Source organism: Scyliorhinus torazame, chromosome 8 (assembly GCF_047496885.1).
Source record: "Scyliorhinus torazame isolate Kashiwa2021f chromosome 8, sScyTor2.1, whole genome shotgun sequence".
In the NCBI taxonomy this organism is placed as follows: Eukaryota; Metazoa; Chordata; class Chondrichthyes; order Carcharhiniformes; family Scyliorhinidae; genus Scyliorhinus; species Scyliorhinus torazame.
In genome coordinates, this window is record NC_092714.1 from 43,930,606 (window position 1) to 43,948,847 (window position 18,242).

An 18,242-nucleotide genomic window follows, 5' to 3' on the forward strand; every position below is an offset into this window, starting at 1 on the left:
GCGCTGCAGAGTGTGGCCTAGTCACTGAGGAGCATCGCTGAGGGTGTCGACACCATGGTACAGTCAATGGGGAGGTGCCAAGATCGACAGAGCCAGATGACACAGAGGCCCACTCCAGCTGCCCCTCCATCGCATTGAGTCCCCCAGGCCCTACGGGCACTGTCAGGGAGGCGGAAGAGCTGGAGGCCAACCTGGGGCTTGGACCAAGGAGATGATGGCAGTCTCCAGTTCTTCTGAATCCCCACCTCCTAACACCGCCTCGTCTTAAGGGCAGTGGCAGAACAGGTGGCAAGGCGATGCCAGTGACACCGGTAGGTCGACTCCGGCCCTTCGGCTCCAGGTCCTCCAGAGGATGTCTGCAAAGGGCATCAAAGGCCACAGGGTGCGAAAAGCAGCAGGCTGCCTCCACCTCCGATGTGCATTCTAGGGACACACCTAGAAATAGCAGTAGACCACGTAAGATCAAAACGATTGAGGATCACTAAGTGGGCACTGGGATAGGTTGCAGGGTTTACTATCTGTAGCTAGGAGAAATGGAAATTTCAAATGTTCACAATTAAAACATATTATACTTGATACATGTGAACACTCTGTCATGTTAATCTTCACAGCGGGCCTGCCTGCACCTGTACCCCTTATTGCCCTCCACTCAGGTATGGGGGGAAGGAAGGGTCAGGGAATTGGTGGGAAAGGAGAGGAAATGGGGGGAAGGAGAGGAATGGGGGGGGAGGAGGGGAATGGGGGGGACGGTGAGCTGACAGACAAAGCCTCGTCCTATGAGAAGCGAGAGAGGATGAGGACCTCCCTAGCCCTCCGGGCTTGCCGGCCCCTTGCCGCCGCCTTGGTCTTCCACCCTCCGGCTACACCTGAAGCTCCTCCCCAGGTTCATCCAGCATCCCCTCCTGGTCCGACTCCTCCTTCTCAGATGAGGTTGCATGTGCCTCCTCCTCCTCCTCCAGCATGTCGCCCTGCTGCTGTGCCTGGTTGTGTAGGGCACAGCAGACCACCACAAAGTAGGATACCCTCTGGGGAGTGTACTGCACTGCCCCACCAGAGCTGTCCAGGCATCAGAACTGCATTTTTAGCAGTCCAATCCACTGCTCAATGACAGTATGGATGGCATTATATCGGGTCTCCAACCTCTGTACTGGCGTCATCAGCCAGGACCCCTTATTCCCAAGAACCAACACATCAACCTGGGGTGGTCCTCGAAGATGCTAGGAGTGACCCAGGATGTAGCTGTCATGCACTCTGCCGAGGAAGTGTGCGCACACATGTATGATTTCGAGGCGGTGGTAGCACACAAGTTGAACATTCAGGGAGGGAAACTCTTTCCTGTCAATGAGGGCACCTCCTGTTGCCCGACACGCAAGGCGACATTGTGCCATCAATTACCCCCTGGACCTGGGGCATCCTGGCAATGGTGGAGAATCCTGCAGCCGGGGATCTTGGTGGGCTTGGTCCAGCTCAAAGTTGATATCGTCAGCTGCCCGGGTTAACTTTGGGCTATAGATCGTGATGTGCCTCTCGAACCCTGGAATGAACCGGTTGCATAAAAATTCAGAAGTGTGATGACCTTCATGGCCACCAGGAACATGTGTCCTCCTCTTCCACGGAATGCCAAGTCCACGAGAACATGGCACAGGTGCTGCACTGTCTCTTTGTTGAGACGGAGTTCCCTGCAACACATGCTGTCTGTCATCTTCTGGACCAACGATGCCTGTGGGACTTTGCTGGCGCCCATCCCTGGGTTCCGCCTCAGCCTGATTGGCGGCCAGGTCTTCAAGGTGTGCACATGGGATACCGCCTACAGCCTGCATCGACGCTGCTGCCTTCCGGCGTCTGGCCATCTCGGCTGCCACTAGCACCGCAAGGATATCCTCTGCGGGATCGACACCACCCTCCATTGTGGCATCTGTAACGAATTGGAGAAGGAGAGAGACTGACAATCTGTTCGGGCTCCCACTCTGGGACCCTCAAATCGCCCAAGCCTCCCCCACCCTTCCGTGTCCCGCCTTCCCTCAGAGTACCATCCACCGAACCAGTTGTGCTGGAAAACTTCGCTCTGCACACTTGCCCCCGACCGCATGAGGAGCCCCTGCACCCCAGACCTCCTACCAGGAACATTAGAGAGACCATGCTCAGGTGCCCTCTCCTGATCCACATACACACCCTTTGGATATCCTTCACTGTAGCTGGAGCAAAATCCTGGAACTCCCTCCCTAACAGCACAGTTGGTGTACCTACACCTCAAGCACTGCAGCGGTTCAAGAAGTCCACTCACTACCACCTTCTGTAGGGCAACTAGGGATGGGCAATAAATGCTGGCCTGACCAGCGACGCCCACATCCCGTAAATTAATTTTTAAAAATATTCTCAGTGATGAAGCACAGTTCTTGAATGTTTGATTGTTGGCTGCTGTCTCTATGGTGCTGACATTTCTAGAGGTCAGGCAAACTGTTCAGGATTCAAAGTTTGTTTAGTGAGGACATGGGGAGACAACAGCGAGTGAAATAATGAACTTATAAGATTTATTTATAACAACAATGTTTACACTATCCGGTAGATCCCTACCAGGTTCCTTTTTTGGATGATGCCTTACTGGCCGACCATTTATACAATGGTTAATAGAGTTCCCCGCCCTCAGCGGGGGAGCTTGTACTCCACGAGGGCCATGTGCAAGATTCCCACACCGTAAATCCCGTGCGGGATATTACAGCTCGATTGAAATGCGATGCAATAATCATCGTCTTAGACATGGCACATGTACCCACAAGAATGCTCTTGAGAGCTGTGACATGCTCTCACAACTAACAAGTCCAATCCCTTGGATAAAAGCAAATTACTGCGGATGCTGGAACCTGAAACGAAAGAGAAAATGCTGGAAAATCTCAGCAGGTCTGGCAGCATCTGTAGGGAGCGAAAAGAGCTAACGTTTCGAGTCTGATGTCCCTTTGTCAAAGCTAACAGACAGAGAAAGTGGGAAATATTTATACTGTGGAGTGAGAATGAAAGATGAGTCATAGTCACAGAAACCCAGGGAAACCGGGTGCTAATGGCCACAGAAACCCAGGGGAAAGAGTGCAGTCCCCAGTGCAGGACAAAAGATATGAAAGGTCAAACAGCAGGGAAACTAACATCAGAGGATGAACTGCAGATGTGGGGGGAGGGGAAGGGGGAAGCAAAGAGGAGAAAGATGAAGGAAAGGTGGATAGGATGGGGGGGGGGGGGGGATTAAATATATATTAAAAAAGAAAGAAATGGTAAAAGACAGTTAAAATGAAATGAAAACAAATGGGTCGAGGTGGGTAGAGATGATCATCTGAAGTGGTTGAATTCGATGTTCAGGCCGGAAGGCTGTAGCGTGCCTAACCAGAAGATGAGATGTTGTTCCTCCAGTTTGCGTTGAGCTTCACTGGAACATTGCAGCAGGCCAAGAACAGACATGTGGGCATGGGAGCAAGGTCAGTTGTTAAAATGGCAAGCAACAGGAAGGTCAGGGCCCTGAATGCGCACAGACCGAAGATGCTCAGCAAAGCGATCACCCAGTCTGCGTTTGGTCTCTCCGAAATAGAGGAGACCACATTGGGAGCAGCGAATGCAGTAGACAAAATTGGAAGAGATGCAAATGAAACGCTGCTTCACCGGGAATGAGTGTTTTGGGCCTGGGATGTTAAGCATGGAAGAGGTTACACCTTCTCCGATTGCATGGGAAGGTGCCATGGGTGATGGGAGAGTTACTGGGTATGGTGGAGGAGTGGACTAGATTGTCTAGAAGTCCAATTCCTTATTAGCAATCACCTTCAGTTGTGAAGCTTGAGGCTGCTCACAGTCAAAGGGTTTTAAAGAGACCTTCAGCATTTAACAAGGAGCAGGGCTCTGTCCTGGAAGTGTTTTCTAGGACAGACAGGCAGCAGCTGTAATTGTACCTGTTACAGGTGTGGTGATGTGCATCAATGTAAATGCATGTAGGCTAGCTAGACACTAGAGGGAGCACCAAAGACATCACATCACACACACACTCAACCAATAGATCAGTTAGATAGGATACGACCAATGGACATTCACGATACACAAGGTGGTGACACGACCACGGTGGGGCATTACACCAACCCATATATAAAGGGCACCACACTCATGATCTGCCTCTTTCCAGTGGAGACAGTCAGTGAGTACAAACACAGGGTTGATTCAATATTACACCCACCACGTGGAATGCAGCAGCTGGTTAGTCTGTCTGGGTAGCTATAGTAGGATTAGCAGTAGTGTCGAACCCGAGTAATAGAAGTATAAATAGTTTAATAAACATGTTGAAGTTATCTCCACGTCTGAACCTTCCTTTGTCAAGTGCACCACAAGGAGGCCGCTTATGTTACACCTACAACATAACAAATCATGGTACCAGAAGTGAACTGTTTCAATCCAGATAGCCATACCTCAGCGTTCAGTGACAACCAACAACGATACCCAGGCAAGATGTTCGAGATCCGGGTTCCGCAGCAGCTCCAGTGCCATGGCGATCTCCACAAAAACTGGCGGGCATTCCGGCAAAAGTTTGAAATCTTCCTGGTGGCAGCCGAACTAGAAGTGGCCGATCCTGAAAAAACAGAGCTTCTCCTCACCATCGCCGGTGCCAGAGCAGAAGAAATCTTTTAAAAATTCAAGTTCTCCAAGGGGCGAAACAGGAGCGACTTCCAGGCAATCCTAGACAAATTCGGCAAATACTGTGAGGAAAACACACCCCAACCAGCAAGAAAAGGTAAGAGACGCGCCAATACTCACCTCGAGGTTGAGATCCCGGAGCAGAGAACGATTTTGGTCGGCGGCCATCTTTCTACAGGGACTGCACTTGCACAGTTGCGCGAGAAGCGCGCAGAATGGGAAGGTCCGTTTGCACATGCGCAAGACGCCGCGCATGCGCAATCATGAAAACGGGCATCGGTAAAGGAACAGCGATCTGCGCATGCGCAATCGCTTCCTACGCGCTACGTCACATGCGTCATGACATCAGAGGCCCCGGACCATGCCCATTTAAAGGGGAAACGTCCCAAACCAATTTAAAGCTGTAAAACAACCTTCCTTCTCCTGGAATGACAGCACAATGCCTCAAATTGAAGCAGGGAATGAAATTAACCTCCAAAGAACCCTGCAACAAGCAGTTACCTACGCCCAAACCGATGATTCCGACCTTGAATACTTCGATCCCGACATTTTCTCTGAACCTCACGAGCCCAATGCCAGCTCCGATGCAAACAGTGATGATATGGTCCTAGAAGACAATGACTCGGACAAACTTTTCACCTTGGGAGGCTACCCCAGTACCAAATCCGAACCGCAACTAGACGTGTTGCATATTGGCGGCCCCGTACGGACTCCGACGCAGACGCGGATTCGTTCTTCGGATTTGAGGATCATCAGCCCAGCAGATATGACATCCCAACACGTGAGTGCACGATGATGCTGCAGCCTGAAACCAAGAGACAGAGAGCAGTACAAGCCCACAGAGAGCGGCCTGCTGCCACACAGAGCGTGGTGCACGCACTGCTCAGGGTTCCCGACTCTACGAAAGAAGACACGCAAGACTCCACACCGCAGTATTTACATGAACAAGTAGTGACTCCAGTGTCACAAGCCTCCACAGCGAGCTCGTGGACAGACTCCACGCTAGAAGCAATGCAAGACTCCGAAGCGCAGTCCTTGCAGGAACAAGACCATGAGGGTCTAGCAACCTCTGACCAACTAGCGGCAGACGATGCAAGGCTACCATGCTCAAGTAAACAGCAAGAAGACTATGACAGTCTACCACGCTTCAGTGCACAGCAGGACGACCATGACGGTCTATCATGCTACAGTGAAGAACAAAGTGACGATGACAGTCCAAGCCCAAATGCAGGACAACAGCAAGACAATGACAGTCCACCCACATTGTTTGCACCACCAGATGAAGACGCTGACAATGTACTCAACCCAAGTGAACAACAAGCAGCTACTGAGGCTCTACCCACGGTCTGTGAGATGAGAGATGACAGCATCCCACTTCCCATGCAAGATGTGCAAAGTGACAGACCTCAGCTAGTGTGTACAGAGGCACTCGACGATCACTGTGAGATCACTGGTGACTCCGGTGACACCACGATACTTCCACCCTCATTCACTCGAACCTCTCCACAAGTCAATGCATTCCGGCATGTTCCGACTCCAGACGTGCAGCTTCAAGAAATCTCAGCTGACTCCAGTGAACCTGCTAAGACTCCGGACGGGGAGCATCAACAAACCAACACTGACTCAGTTAAAACAGACCAGACTCCAGATGGGGAGCAACCAAACGGCGACTCTGATTCACGTAAGCCGGACTTTACTCCAGACAGGGAGTGCCGCAACCTCAGTGATGGCACGCTCAGGGTGACAGCAGATGCCACAACGACAGGAGATGGATCACTTAACAATTACACTGGGTCAGTAATAATAAGCAGCGGCTACAGTCCAAGAGGAATACACCAATATTCACCACAGCTATATCCACACATTTTTTCCACACCAGCAGTGCAGCCAATGACAGCTCATGCTGGACAAACCCAGTATTCAGGCATGCAGCAGCAAGCAGTCTATGCAGCACATTCTCAAATAGGCCAGCACTACGGATTGCCCACTAATGCAATCAAGACCGAAGGAGGATTACCGCAAGCGCAATCCGCACTACAGACTGGATGCCTTAGTTATAGTCCAGGATTTGCTGCACCCCAGCCTGGCCAGACGGCATATTCCTATCAGATGCAAGGTTCTAGTTTCACACCATCACCAAGTATTTATGCGAGCAGCAATTCTGTTTCCAATTCGACAAGCTTCAACGGTTCTCAGCAGGATCACCCTTCCAGCACAGCACGTGGCCAGAACCAGTATGTACAGTCTTATCCAACTTCGACATATGGCACATCCATGACCACGAATTATACTGTTGATGGTACCTCTTCAACATCAACACCTTAGCAGCTACAAGATGCCATCCAACAGCACCATCACAAACATCGAAAAAGGGACTCCAAATCAGACAGCGAAGTGATTTGACCACTTCTTGGTTCCTGTGGCACAGGGACGTTGATGGCGTTCATAACCAAGAGAGACATTTGACCATGATGATTGATGGTTTATGGACTCACACAAATGATTTGGACTTATTGTTTAATCACCTTACCTTATCAACCTGTTCTTTGTTCAATTTTCTTAAAGTGTACAGAAAATATGAACATATAAAAAAGTGCATCAATGTAAATGCATGTAGGCTAGCTAGACACTAGAGGGAGCACCAAAGACATCACACACACACACTCAGCCAATAGATCAGTTACATAGGATACGACCAATGGACATTTACGATACCCAAGGAGGTGACACGACCACAGGGGAGCATTACACCAACCCATATATAAAGGACACCACACACATGATCTGCCTCTTTCCAGTGGAGAGACAGTCAGTGAATACAGACACAGGGTTGATTCAATATTACACCCACCACGTGGATTGCAGCACTGATTAGTCAGTCTGGGTAGCTATAGTAGGATTAGCAGTAGTGTCGAACCCGAGTAATAGAAGTGTAAATAGTTTAATAAACGTGTTGAAGTTATCTCCACGTCTGAACCTTCCTTTGTCAAGTGCACCACAAGGAAGCCGCTTATGTTATACCTACAACATAACAAATCAACAGGTATCCACAATATTAAAGGTAGCTTGAAGGCCTCACAGATGACAAGTCCCTCAACCCCCCCCCCTCTCACTCTCCCTCCGGCCCAGGATGATCCCCAACCCGGAACGCTTCTACCCCCCAACCAAGCCCAACCCCCCCTGAGGGGTCCCCTCCCCCTCCTCCCAGCACTGTGGCAGCAGTTCCGGTGCCCCTGAGCTGCATGCCCAAAAATGGAAATGGCCACTCACCTCCTCAGTTCCCCTCAGCAGCCATTGCGCCAGCTTCACATTTTACAAAAGGTGCACTAAACGACGCCTGTGTGATTTCTCATTGGGGAGCCGGTTAACTCCTGGGAGACCGTTACATTCGCTAATGAGCTAGAAATTGATGTTAATTGGGGTCAATGATATGCTCGGCATATTTGCGTGCAATCCGGAACTTGCCTTCGGTTACATAGCAAATTGATTTGCGCGCTCGACGCAATTCTTGATTTTGGCTTTTCCCACTATCTAACCGGCACGCCCATATCCGCGCCAGGTGCAACGCGGTGGTTAAATCACACCCTATAAATCACTTCCTTTCCCAACAGTCAGAAGAAGAACTTGCCAGCCTGATTGATACAGTCAAGAATAATCCTGTACCGCTTGATGCACCTCCAATCCCTGAACCAGGAGATGTTAAAGAAAAAGAACCACGGAAAGGTTAGTAGAAAATAAGGGGCGTGATTCTCCGAGCCTCCGCGTGAAATCTCGCTCGGCGTGAGGACAGAGAACGGCGCCAAACCCGAGATCGGGTCCAACACAGCTCCCGCGATTCTCCGGTCCCCGGAGAATCACCGCCACCGGGCGCGTGTAGTCAACGCGCTGCTGGTTTGGGGCCATTGAAAGAGGCCCCGGCGGCCATCCTCCAAGTGCAGCTGGCTGAGTTCCCCCGGCATGGTTCTTTCATGGTTCCACCCGGCAGGCACTCGGCATGGCGCAGCGGACTCAGTCTGCGACTGCCCTGGTGGGGGGCGGGGGGTATCATTCACCGGGGGTGGGGCCTCCAGGATGGCCAGGCTATCGAACGGGGGCCACCGATCCGCAGACGCACGCAATCTGGGGGGGGGAACCTATCTTCTTAGTGCCGGTCTGCGGTGTGGGTCCGCCATGTCGTGCGGGGCGGCCGACACAGGCCGCCGCCTTGCGCATGCGCGGACCCCCGACCGGAAGTGCGGGCCCCTCATTGGCAGCCGGAGCTGCGAGGGGCACTCCGGGGCCCTGCTAGCCCCCTCCAGATAGGAGAATCACTCTGGACTTTCTCCAGCTAAGTCCAAAGTGATTCTCGCCCATTTTGTTGCGGGATTGGGGACATAGTCCCATTATTGGAGAATCCCGCCCAAGGTATCCTACTCACTATTTGTATCCTTAAGGTAGATAGATATACCAGCCAAATATGGCAGGCAATTGCTTCTAACTTTCATTTACATTTAGTCCAGTTTCAGTTGAGAACGGAAAGCTGAAAAGTGTTAATTATCTCCTGAAATATTTCACAGTGGAAGAAAAATGCCATAATTATATTATTGCTTTGCTGAAATGCCATTCACCGAACCACCTTCAGATTGGATATGGGGAAACTTTAAAAACAGGCCAGTGCTTGATATGAGAGCAAAATTCTGAGTTAACTGGATGAATGTTCTCAGTAGACTGGAAGATTGACTTTAGGGGAAGGCAGCATCTTGAGGCCTGCGACAGTGTGGGAGTGAGCTCCTCCCTCACCATCGACTCATCATACATCCCAACTAGAAGGGGCCCATGTCCAACCCAAACATTTTATAAAACGCAGCTGGGAACCCATCCGACCCGGGGCCTTCCCCACCTGCATCGCCCCCACGCAATCCATCAGCTCCCTCAGCCCAATCGGAGCCCCCAATCCCTGCACATTCGCTTTCCTAACCCTCGGAAACTCCAACCCACCCACAAACCACCTCATCCCCCACCAGAGGCTCAGTGTTATACAACCCCTGATAAATGGCCTCAAAAACCCAATTCACCCCCTCCGGCTCCAATACCACCGTGCCCGCTCATCTTTCACCCTTCCAATCTTTCTCGCCGTCGCCTGTTTCCTCAACTGATGCTCAAGCATCCTACTGGCTTTCTCCCCATACTCATAAACTGCCCCTCTGGCTCTACACAATTGTCCCACTGCATGGGACACCAGCCCAAACTCCATCTGGAGCCTCTGCCTCTCCTTTAGTAAGCCCCTCAGGCACCAGTGAATATCTCCGGTCGACCTTCAGAATGTCCTCCACCAACCTCAGCCTCTCTCTGCCCATTCCGCTCTCTCACTGCGTGATCCACTCACCACCGCTTTCAGCGCCTCCCACAGTGTGGAGGCAGAAACTTCCCCCGTATTATTCAGCTCCACATAATTTCGGATGGCCACCCTCACCCTCTCACAGACCCCCTTGTCGGCCAGTAACCCCACATCCAACCTCCACTGGGGCCGCTGAGCCTCCCCCTGCACCACCCGCAAATCCACCCAGTGCAATGCGTGGTTAGAGACCACGATCACTGAATGCTCCGATCCAACCACCTCCACCAACAACGCCTTGTCAATAACAAAGAAATCAGTCCGGGAGCACGTGCGAGAAGTACTCAATACTCCTACGCTCTCAAACCGCAACCCCCCCGCCCCCCCCAACATGCTCAATAAACCCCAACAACTCCTTCACCGTAGCCAAAACCTTCGGGGACCTAGGGCATGACCGGTACACCCTAGGATCCAGAACTGGATTCAAAATCTCCCCCCATAACATGCTGCCGCGTGCCCAGGCCTGGAATCTTCCCTGGAGCCAGCCTCAAGGAATCTACATCATCCCAATTTGGGGCATATGCATTCAGAAGCACCTCAGGCGTCCCCTCTCGCTTCCCTCTAACCATTACGAACCTACCCCCCAGGATCAGTTACGATACTGCCAACCTCAAAAGCCACCGTCTTAAGCCACCGTCTTGTTGACCAGTACCGCCATCTCATTCATCTTCGTATCCAGCCCCGAGTGGAACACCTATCCCACCCATCCCTTCCTCAGCCTCATCTGGTGCCCCAGCTTCAGGTGCATCTCCTGAAGAAACACAAAGTCCGCCTTCAAAATCCTTAAATGTGCAAAAACGCGCAACCTTTGACGGGGCCATTTAAACCCCATACCTTCCACGTAATCAATTGGTCGGGGGGCTACCTGCAACCACCCCCCCCTCGCCGATCACCCCTCTTTAGCCAGCTCCCCCAGGTCCACGCCTCGCTCACCCTCGGGCCCTCCCCGAGATGTCTGCCGCCATCTCCTCGTAACCAGCGGCACCACATCAACATCGCCCACTTCAGCCTCGCTTCCCCCCTCCCCATAAACAAAGACAAAGAAAACCCGACCATCCCTCCCGCACTCCTCACAGGTCGACCTCCCACTTCACACCTGTCCAACCAGCTAGCATGATGGCCCCCGTCTCGAGGCCTCCGTCGATCTGTCTTCCCAAAACCGTCCTTTACCCGCAAATCCTCAAAACCAGTAAAAAAAACAAAAAACAAACTCATCACTCCACACCCATATTCATTAAATGCAACAATCCGCCGTCATGCATAACCACATTCCCCACTTTAGCATCTCCAATGTTCCGTGTCCTCACACACCTCCCAGTCTATGGTCTCTCATAAATTTAGTTGCCTCCTCCGGCGTGTCAAAATAAAACTCTCGATTCTCGTGTATGAGCCACACGCGAGCAGGATATAACACCCCTTCCTCGTAGAGGATAGTCTTGATCTGATTATAACCGGTTCGCCCCTTGCCAACTCTGCACCCAGGTCCTGGTCGATCCTCAGTATGTTTCCTTCCCAGGTGCACTTTTTCATTTGCTTCGCCCACCTCAGTATCTTCTCCTTATCAAGAATACGATGCAGCCGCACCACCATCTCCCTCGGCGGCTCCCCCGCCTTTGGTCTCCTCCTCAATGCCCTGTGTGCCCGATCCACCTCGGGTGTTGGTCAAAGACCCCCTCCCCCACCAACGTTTCAAACATAGTCGTCACGTACTTAGCGGCCTGCGTTTCCGCGATCCCCTCAGGCAGCCCATGATTCAGAGATTCTGCCTCCTGGAACGGTTCTCGCGGTCCTCCACCTTCTCCATCAACCTCTCCGCCATGGGCACCATCTTCGCCTCCAGCGAGGCCAGACAGTCCTCATGCTCCCTCATCAACTCCTCCACCTTCTGGGGTGGCAGACCCTGTACTTCCAGCCTCTGTTCCACCCTCTCGATAGCCACCCTAAGCGGCTCCACCACCTTTGCCAGGTCTTCTGAAGCCTCCTGCCTCTGCTGCTGGATCTTCACATTCAAAAAGTTCACAAGCTGTTTAGTAGACCACTGAGCAGGCAACGGCACCCCAGCACCCTGCACCATTTTTTCCTGTGTCGCACCTCGAGTAAACCTTCGCGCAAGCTGCTGCCTCTTACTTGTAACACGCCTCGCCTGATGAACCATAAACCCGCCCTACCAATGGAGTACTTCAATTACTCTTCGGGAGGGTTTAAACTAGTTCAGCAGGGGCTTGGGAACCTGAATTGTAGCTCCAGTATACAGGAGGTTGAGAGTAGTGAGGTCATGAGTAAGGTTTTAAAGTTGCAGGAGTGTACCGGCAGGCAGGAAGGTGGTTTAAAGTGTGTCTTCTTCAATGCCAGGAGCATCCGGAATAAGGTGGGTGAACATGCGGCATGGGTTGGTACCTGGGACTTCGATGTTGTGGCCATTTCGGAGACATGGATAGAGCAGGGACAGGAATGGTTGTTGCAGGTGCTGGGGTTTAGATATTTCAGTAAGCTCAGGGAAGGTGGTAAACGAGGGGGAGGCGTGGCATTGTTAGTCAAGGACAGTATTACGGTGGCAGAAAGGACGTTTGATGAGGACTCGTCAATTGAGGTAGTATGGGCTGAGGTTAGAAACAGGAAAGGAGAGGTCACCCTGTTAGGGGTTTTCTATAGGCCTCCGAAAAGTTCCAGAGATGTAGAGGAAAGGATTGCAAAGATGATTCTGGATAGGAGCGAAAGCAACAGGGTAGTTGTTATGGGGGACTTTAACTTTCCAAATATTGACTGGAAATGCTATAGTTCGAGTACTTTAGATGGGTCTGTTTTTGTCCAATGTGTGCAGGAGGGTTTCCTGACACAGTATGTAGATAGGCCAACGAGAGGCGAGGCCATATTGGATTTGGTACTGGGTAATGAACCAGGACAGGTGTTAGATTTGGAGGTAGGTGAGCACTTTGGTGATAGTGACCACAATTCGATTAAGTTTACTTTAGTGATGGAAAGGGATAGGTATATACCGCAGGGCAAGAGTTATATCTGGGGGAAAGGCAATTATGATGCGATAAGGCAAGACTTAGGATGCATCGGATGGAGAGGAAAACTGCAGGGGATGGGTACAATGGAAATGTGGAGCTTGTTTAAGGAACAGCTACTGCGTGTCTTTGATAAGTATGTGCCTGTCAGGCAGGGAGGAAGTGGTCGAGCGAGGGAACTTACTAAGGCAGTCAAAACACTTGTCAAGAGGAAGAAGGAGGCTTATGTAAAGATGAGACATGAAGGTTCAGTAAGGGCGCTCGAGAGTTACAAGTTAGCTAGGAAGGACCTAAAGAGAGAGCTAAGAAGAGCCAGGAGGGGACATGAGAAGTCTTTGGCAGGTAGGATCAATGATAACCCTAAAGCTTTCTATAGATATGTCAGGAATAAAAGAATGACTAGGGTAAGAGTAGGGCTAGTCAAGGACAGTAGTGGGAAGTTGTGCTTGGAGTCCGAGGAGATAGGAGAGGTGCTAAATGAATATTTTTCGTCAGTATTCACACAGGAAAAAGACAATGTTGTCGAGGAGAATACTGAGATCCAGGCTACTAGACTAGACGGGCTTGAGGTTCATAAGGAGGAGGTGTTAACAATTCTGGAAAGGGTGAAAATAGATAAGTCCCCTGGGCCAGATGGGATTTATCCTAGGATTCTTTGGGAAGCTAGGGAGGAGATTGCTGAGCCTTTGGCTTTGATCTTTAAGTCATCTTTGTCAACAGGAATAGTGCCAGAAGACTGGAGGATAGCAAATGTTGTCCCCTTGTTCAAGAAGGGGAGTAGAGACAACCCCGGTAACTATAGACCAGTGAGCCTTACTTCTGTTGTGGGCAAAATCTTGGAAAGGTTTATAAGAGATAGGGTGTATAATCATCTGGAAAGGAATAATTTGATTAGACATAGTCAACATGGTTTCGTGAAGGGTAGGTCGTGCCTCACAAACCTTATTGAGTTCTTTGAGAAGGTGACCAAACAGGTGGATGAGGGTAAAGCAGTTGATGTGGTGTATATGGATTTCAGTAAAGCGTTTGATAAGGTTCCCCACGGTAGGCTACTTTAGAAAATACGGAAGCATGGGATTCAGGGAGATTTCGCAGTTCGGATCAGAAATTGGCTAGTTGGAAGAAGACAAAGGGTGGTGGTTGATGGGAAGTATTCAGACTGGAGTCCAGTTACTAGTGGTGTACCACAAGGATCTGTTTTGGGGCCACTACTGTTTGTCATTTTTATAAATGACCTGGAGGAGGGCGTAGAAGGATGGGTGAGTAAATTTGCAGATGATTCATTTTGGAAGGAATAACAGGAAGACAGAGTACTGGGCTAATGGTAAGATTCTTGGCAGTGTGGATGAGCAGAGAGATCTCGGTGTCCATGTACATAGATCCCTGAAAGTTGCCACTCAGGTTGAGAGGGTTGTTAAGAAGGCGTACGGTGTGTTAGCTTTTATTGGTAGAGGAATTGAGTTTCGGAGCCATGAGGTCATGTTGCAGCTGTACAAAACTCTGGTGCGGCCGCATTTAGAGTATTGCGTGCAATTCTGGTCACCGCATTATAGGAAGGATGTGGAAGCATTGGAAAGGGTGCAGAGGAGATTTACCAGAATGTTGCCTGGTATGGAGGGAAGATCTTATGAGGAAAGGCTGAGGGACTTGAGGCTGTTTTCGTTGGAGAGAAGAAGGTTAAGAGGTGACTTAATTGAGGCATACAAGACGATCACAGGATTGGATAGGGTGGACAGTGAGAGCCTTTTTCCTCGGATGGTGATGTCTAGCACGAGGGGACATAGCTTTAAATTGAGGGGAGATAGATATAATACAGATGTCAGAGGTAGGTTCTTTACTCAGAGAGTAGTAAGGGTGTGGAATGCCCTGCCTGCAACAGTGGTGGACTCGCCAACACTAAGGGTATTCAAATGGTCATTGGATAGACATATGGACGATAAGGGAATAGTGTAAATGGGCTTTAGAGTGGTTTCACAGGTCGGCGCAACATCGAGGGCTGAAGGGCCTGTACTGCGCTATTATGTTCTATGTTCAGTGCTCATGAACCTCACACCAGCAAACACACCCTAAATCGGGTGGGAAAGGACCAAGAAATTACACCATCGAGCAGGAGCCACCAAATGTGCAACCACTCACTCCATAGCCACCACCGGAAGTCCCTCGAAGTTGACAGTATTTAACATGCCCATGATGAGAGCAAGACAATACTTCTCAAAAGTAACATTGGTTAAGGTTTTTAACAAAAGGCTATTTTTAAAAAGTTTAATCATATTGTTCCAAAACACAGTTGTTTTTGCTTAGGGTGCATACTTCTGGAGTTCTTCTGCTTTGCAAAGCCCACATTGTGCAGACTTGTTCTGATTTCCTGTGGTATAGTTCTGTAGTGAGAAACAAATAAATCAAAGGGCTGGATTTAATGGCACCGCCCTGTTCCCGACCCTCCCACCTTGCACCTCGGCTAAGAAGTCGGAAGAACCCGCCCAGGGAAGCAATGGCTATCCTGCAGCCATTAACAGCCGACTGGCCATTAATAATCTGGAGGCCAGACTTCTCCTCAGGAACAAGGAATTCCACTTTAGAGGCTGTTGTCTAATTCGAGGCTGGCAGCTCTCCATTGGTGGCAGCATCAAGAGGAGCACTGGCTCCAGCTGGCATTAGAGTGGGATCTTCATTAGGCATCATCGCTGGATTCCTGGATGGAGGCATGTGTGGGCAGGATGTGAGTACTTTGGCAAGGGTGGGTGTGTTTGTGGCCGAAAGACCCGGGAGGATGAACAGTAACCTTGGTGGTTTGGGTTACAACATGGGGTAGCGGGAGGGCCTCCCAAATTGACCAGGCGGCTGGTTAAAAAGAGACGCCCCCCCTCCCACCTCCTAGGTTTGTTACCAGCCCTGGGAACATGCCGGCCTGGCTGCTTGCTGTGTACTTCTCCCAATGCCGTTTAAACCCCAAATGGGAATGAACTGCCCATAAGGGCCTCAATTGGCCTAGCAGGTGGGTTGCCTGACACACAGCCACTGCACCCCACCCCCAACTCGCACCTTCAAAAGTGCTGGTGGCATGGTGTTTAATTTTGGCCCCATTATTTTAATTCATTCATTGGATGTGGGTATCGATGGCTAACCCAATTTTTGATGTCCTTGAGAAACTGTTGGTGAGCCACCTTCTTGAGCCGCTGCAGTTTGTGTGGTGTAGATACCTGCGCAGTGCTAATAGAGAGTTCTAGGAATTTGATCCAGCGACGATAAGGGAACGGCAATGTTTGCTTGTTAGTGCAGGATTTGAACAATGCTGAAAAGAGAATTATGTTGCTGAAGCTTTTGTCTTGCACACATCAGGACAAACACACGGGAGCACAATGGTTAGCACTGTTGTTTCGCAGCGCCAGGGTCTCAGATTCGATTCCCGGCTTGGGTCACTGTCTGTGCGGAGTCTGTACGCTCTCCCTGTGTCTGCGCGGATTTCCTCCGGGTGCTCTGGTTTCCTCCCACAAGACCTGAAAGACGTGCTGTTAGGTAATTTGGACATTCTGAATTCTCCCTCTGTGTACTGAAACAGGCGCCAGAATGTGGCTCCGAGGGGATCTTCACAGTAACTTCATTGCAGTTTTAATGTAAGCCTACTTGTGACAATAAAGATTATTATTATTCCAAGAATGTCAAATTTCAAAAAATCATAACAATTTACACTCCAGGAGAGAAGAGTGCTGCTTTGTTGGCAAGTCAACTCTGATGGACCGCAGCTTTGCCATTGTTATGTCACAATGTATATCCTAAAGCATTTTTTGGAGATAGACACTTTACTTCTTACAAAGCAGGACAAAGACCAAATATCTCTGGGAAGTTACGTAAAATGAAACTGACCTCCCCAACTGTCACGTGACCATCTTGCACCATTTCAGTTGAAGAGATTTAACTTGACAATGGCTGCCAGATTTGCTGGTACCATGAACAAACAGTCACTCAGTGAAGATGATCAAAATTGGAATGTTGATGGGAAATCAAACATTTCCCTATTGCGTTTCAATTACATCAGCCTCAAAACATTTTTTGGACAATGGTATACCTTGATTCTGTCACCACATGGCTGAAACTGTCTGGAGAGGGAGCCAATACCTGACTAAACCACAAGGATAGCCCAGCAACGCAGTCTGGAACCAGCATCTGGAGAGAGAGAGAGAGATCTCATCTCGCAAAAGGAAAGAACTCTGCTGTGAAAAGACAGTAACTTTAAGATGTGAATAAAGGAAAATGTATTTTGTGAAGATAACATTTCTTCATCAGAAAGGCTCGACCACAATTTTGACTGAAAGGCCATAAAAACGTCCAACCACCATTTGTCTTCAACGAACCAGGAGCAAATGTCTCAAGCCGGCTGTGATTGTGTGTGTATCCGTGTGTGTCCTTTTTCATTTTCACTTGCAAGAAAGTCTATTTGTGTCTCTTTTATGTCATAGCTCTCAAAAGGGTTAAAACACACCTTCTCAAAAATCTATCTTGTTGCAGTCAGCTGAGAGGTCAGAAAATGGGGGACATTTTCCCACCTCTCTCCCCATCTGAAACACTATGGAGATGGCGTCCCCAGGTAATTTAGAAAAGGAGAAAGGCTTGAACATATTCCTTTTGTTTGAAGAGAACCAGTCCCTGCGTATGACTTTAAGTCACTTACAACAAATGAAAAAAAGTCACGTTATGAGCTCGACAGATTATCTTAAATTAGTTGTTATGGGCAAAGCACAGACTGTACCCAACCAGCCTGTGCTTACAAAACCCAGAACAAAATATTTACTGTTAGATGTGATTCCATGGTAGGGCAGCACCTTCTGAACAATCCTTTTTTTATATAAATTTCGAGTACCCAATTCATTTTTTCCAAAGGGACAATTTTAGCGTGTTCAATCCACCAACCTTGTACATCTTTGTGTTGTGGGGGCGAAACCCACGCAAAAATGGGGAGAATGTGCAAACTCCACACGGACAGTGAGCCAGAGCCGGGATCGTACCTGGGACCTCGGCACCGTGAGACTGCAGTGCTAACCACTGCATCACCGTGCTGCCCTCCCCTTCTGAACAATCCTGAGTGCACTAATAGCTACACTAACAACCCCTTCAAGATACTCAGTCAAGCTCATATTGTGGCTCATGTACACTTGCTAGAACTGACATACATTCATACGCAGGGACCCATTCTCTGC

The 18,242-nt window shown here is 49.8% G+C and overlaps 1 protein-coding gene across 5 annotated transcripts in view; it reads left to right on the forward strand.

The window, feature by feature from the left end:
• Positions 1 to 18,242, forward strand: part of LOC140427793 (uncharacterized) — a 181,087-nt gene that overhangs the window by 90,253 nt on the left and 72,592 nt on the right. For all 5 annotated transcript variants that reach the window (XM_072513453.1, XM_072513457.1, XM_072513458.1 and 2 more), the window contains one exon: positions 8,274 to 8,385. In XM_072513453.1, coding sequence (XP_072369554.1) covers positions 8,274 to 8,385 — 112 coding nt within the window. The remainder of the gene's footprint in view (positions 1 to 8,273; positions 8,386 to 18,242) is intronic.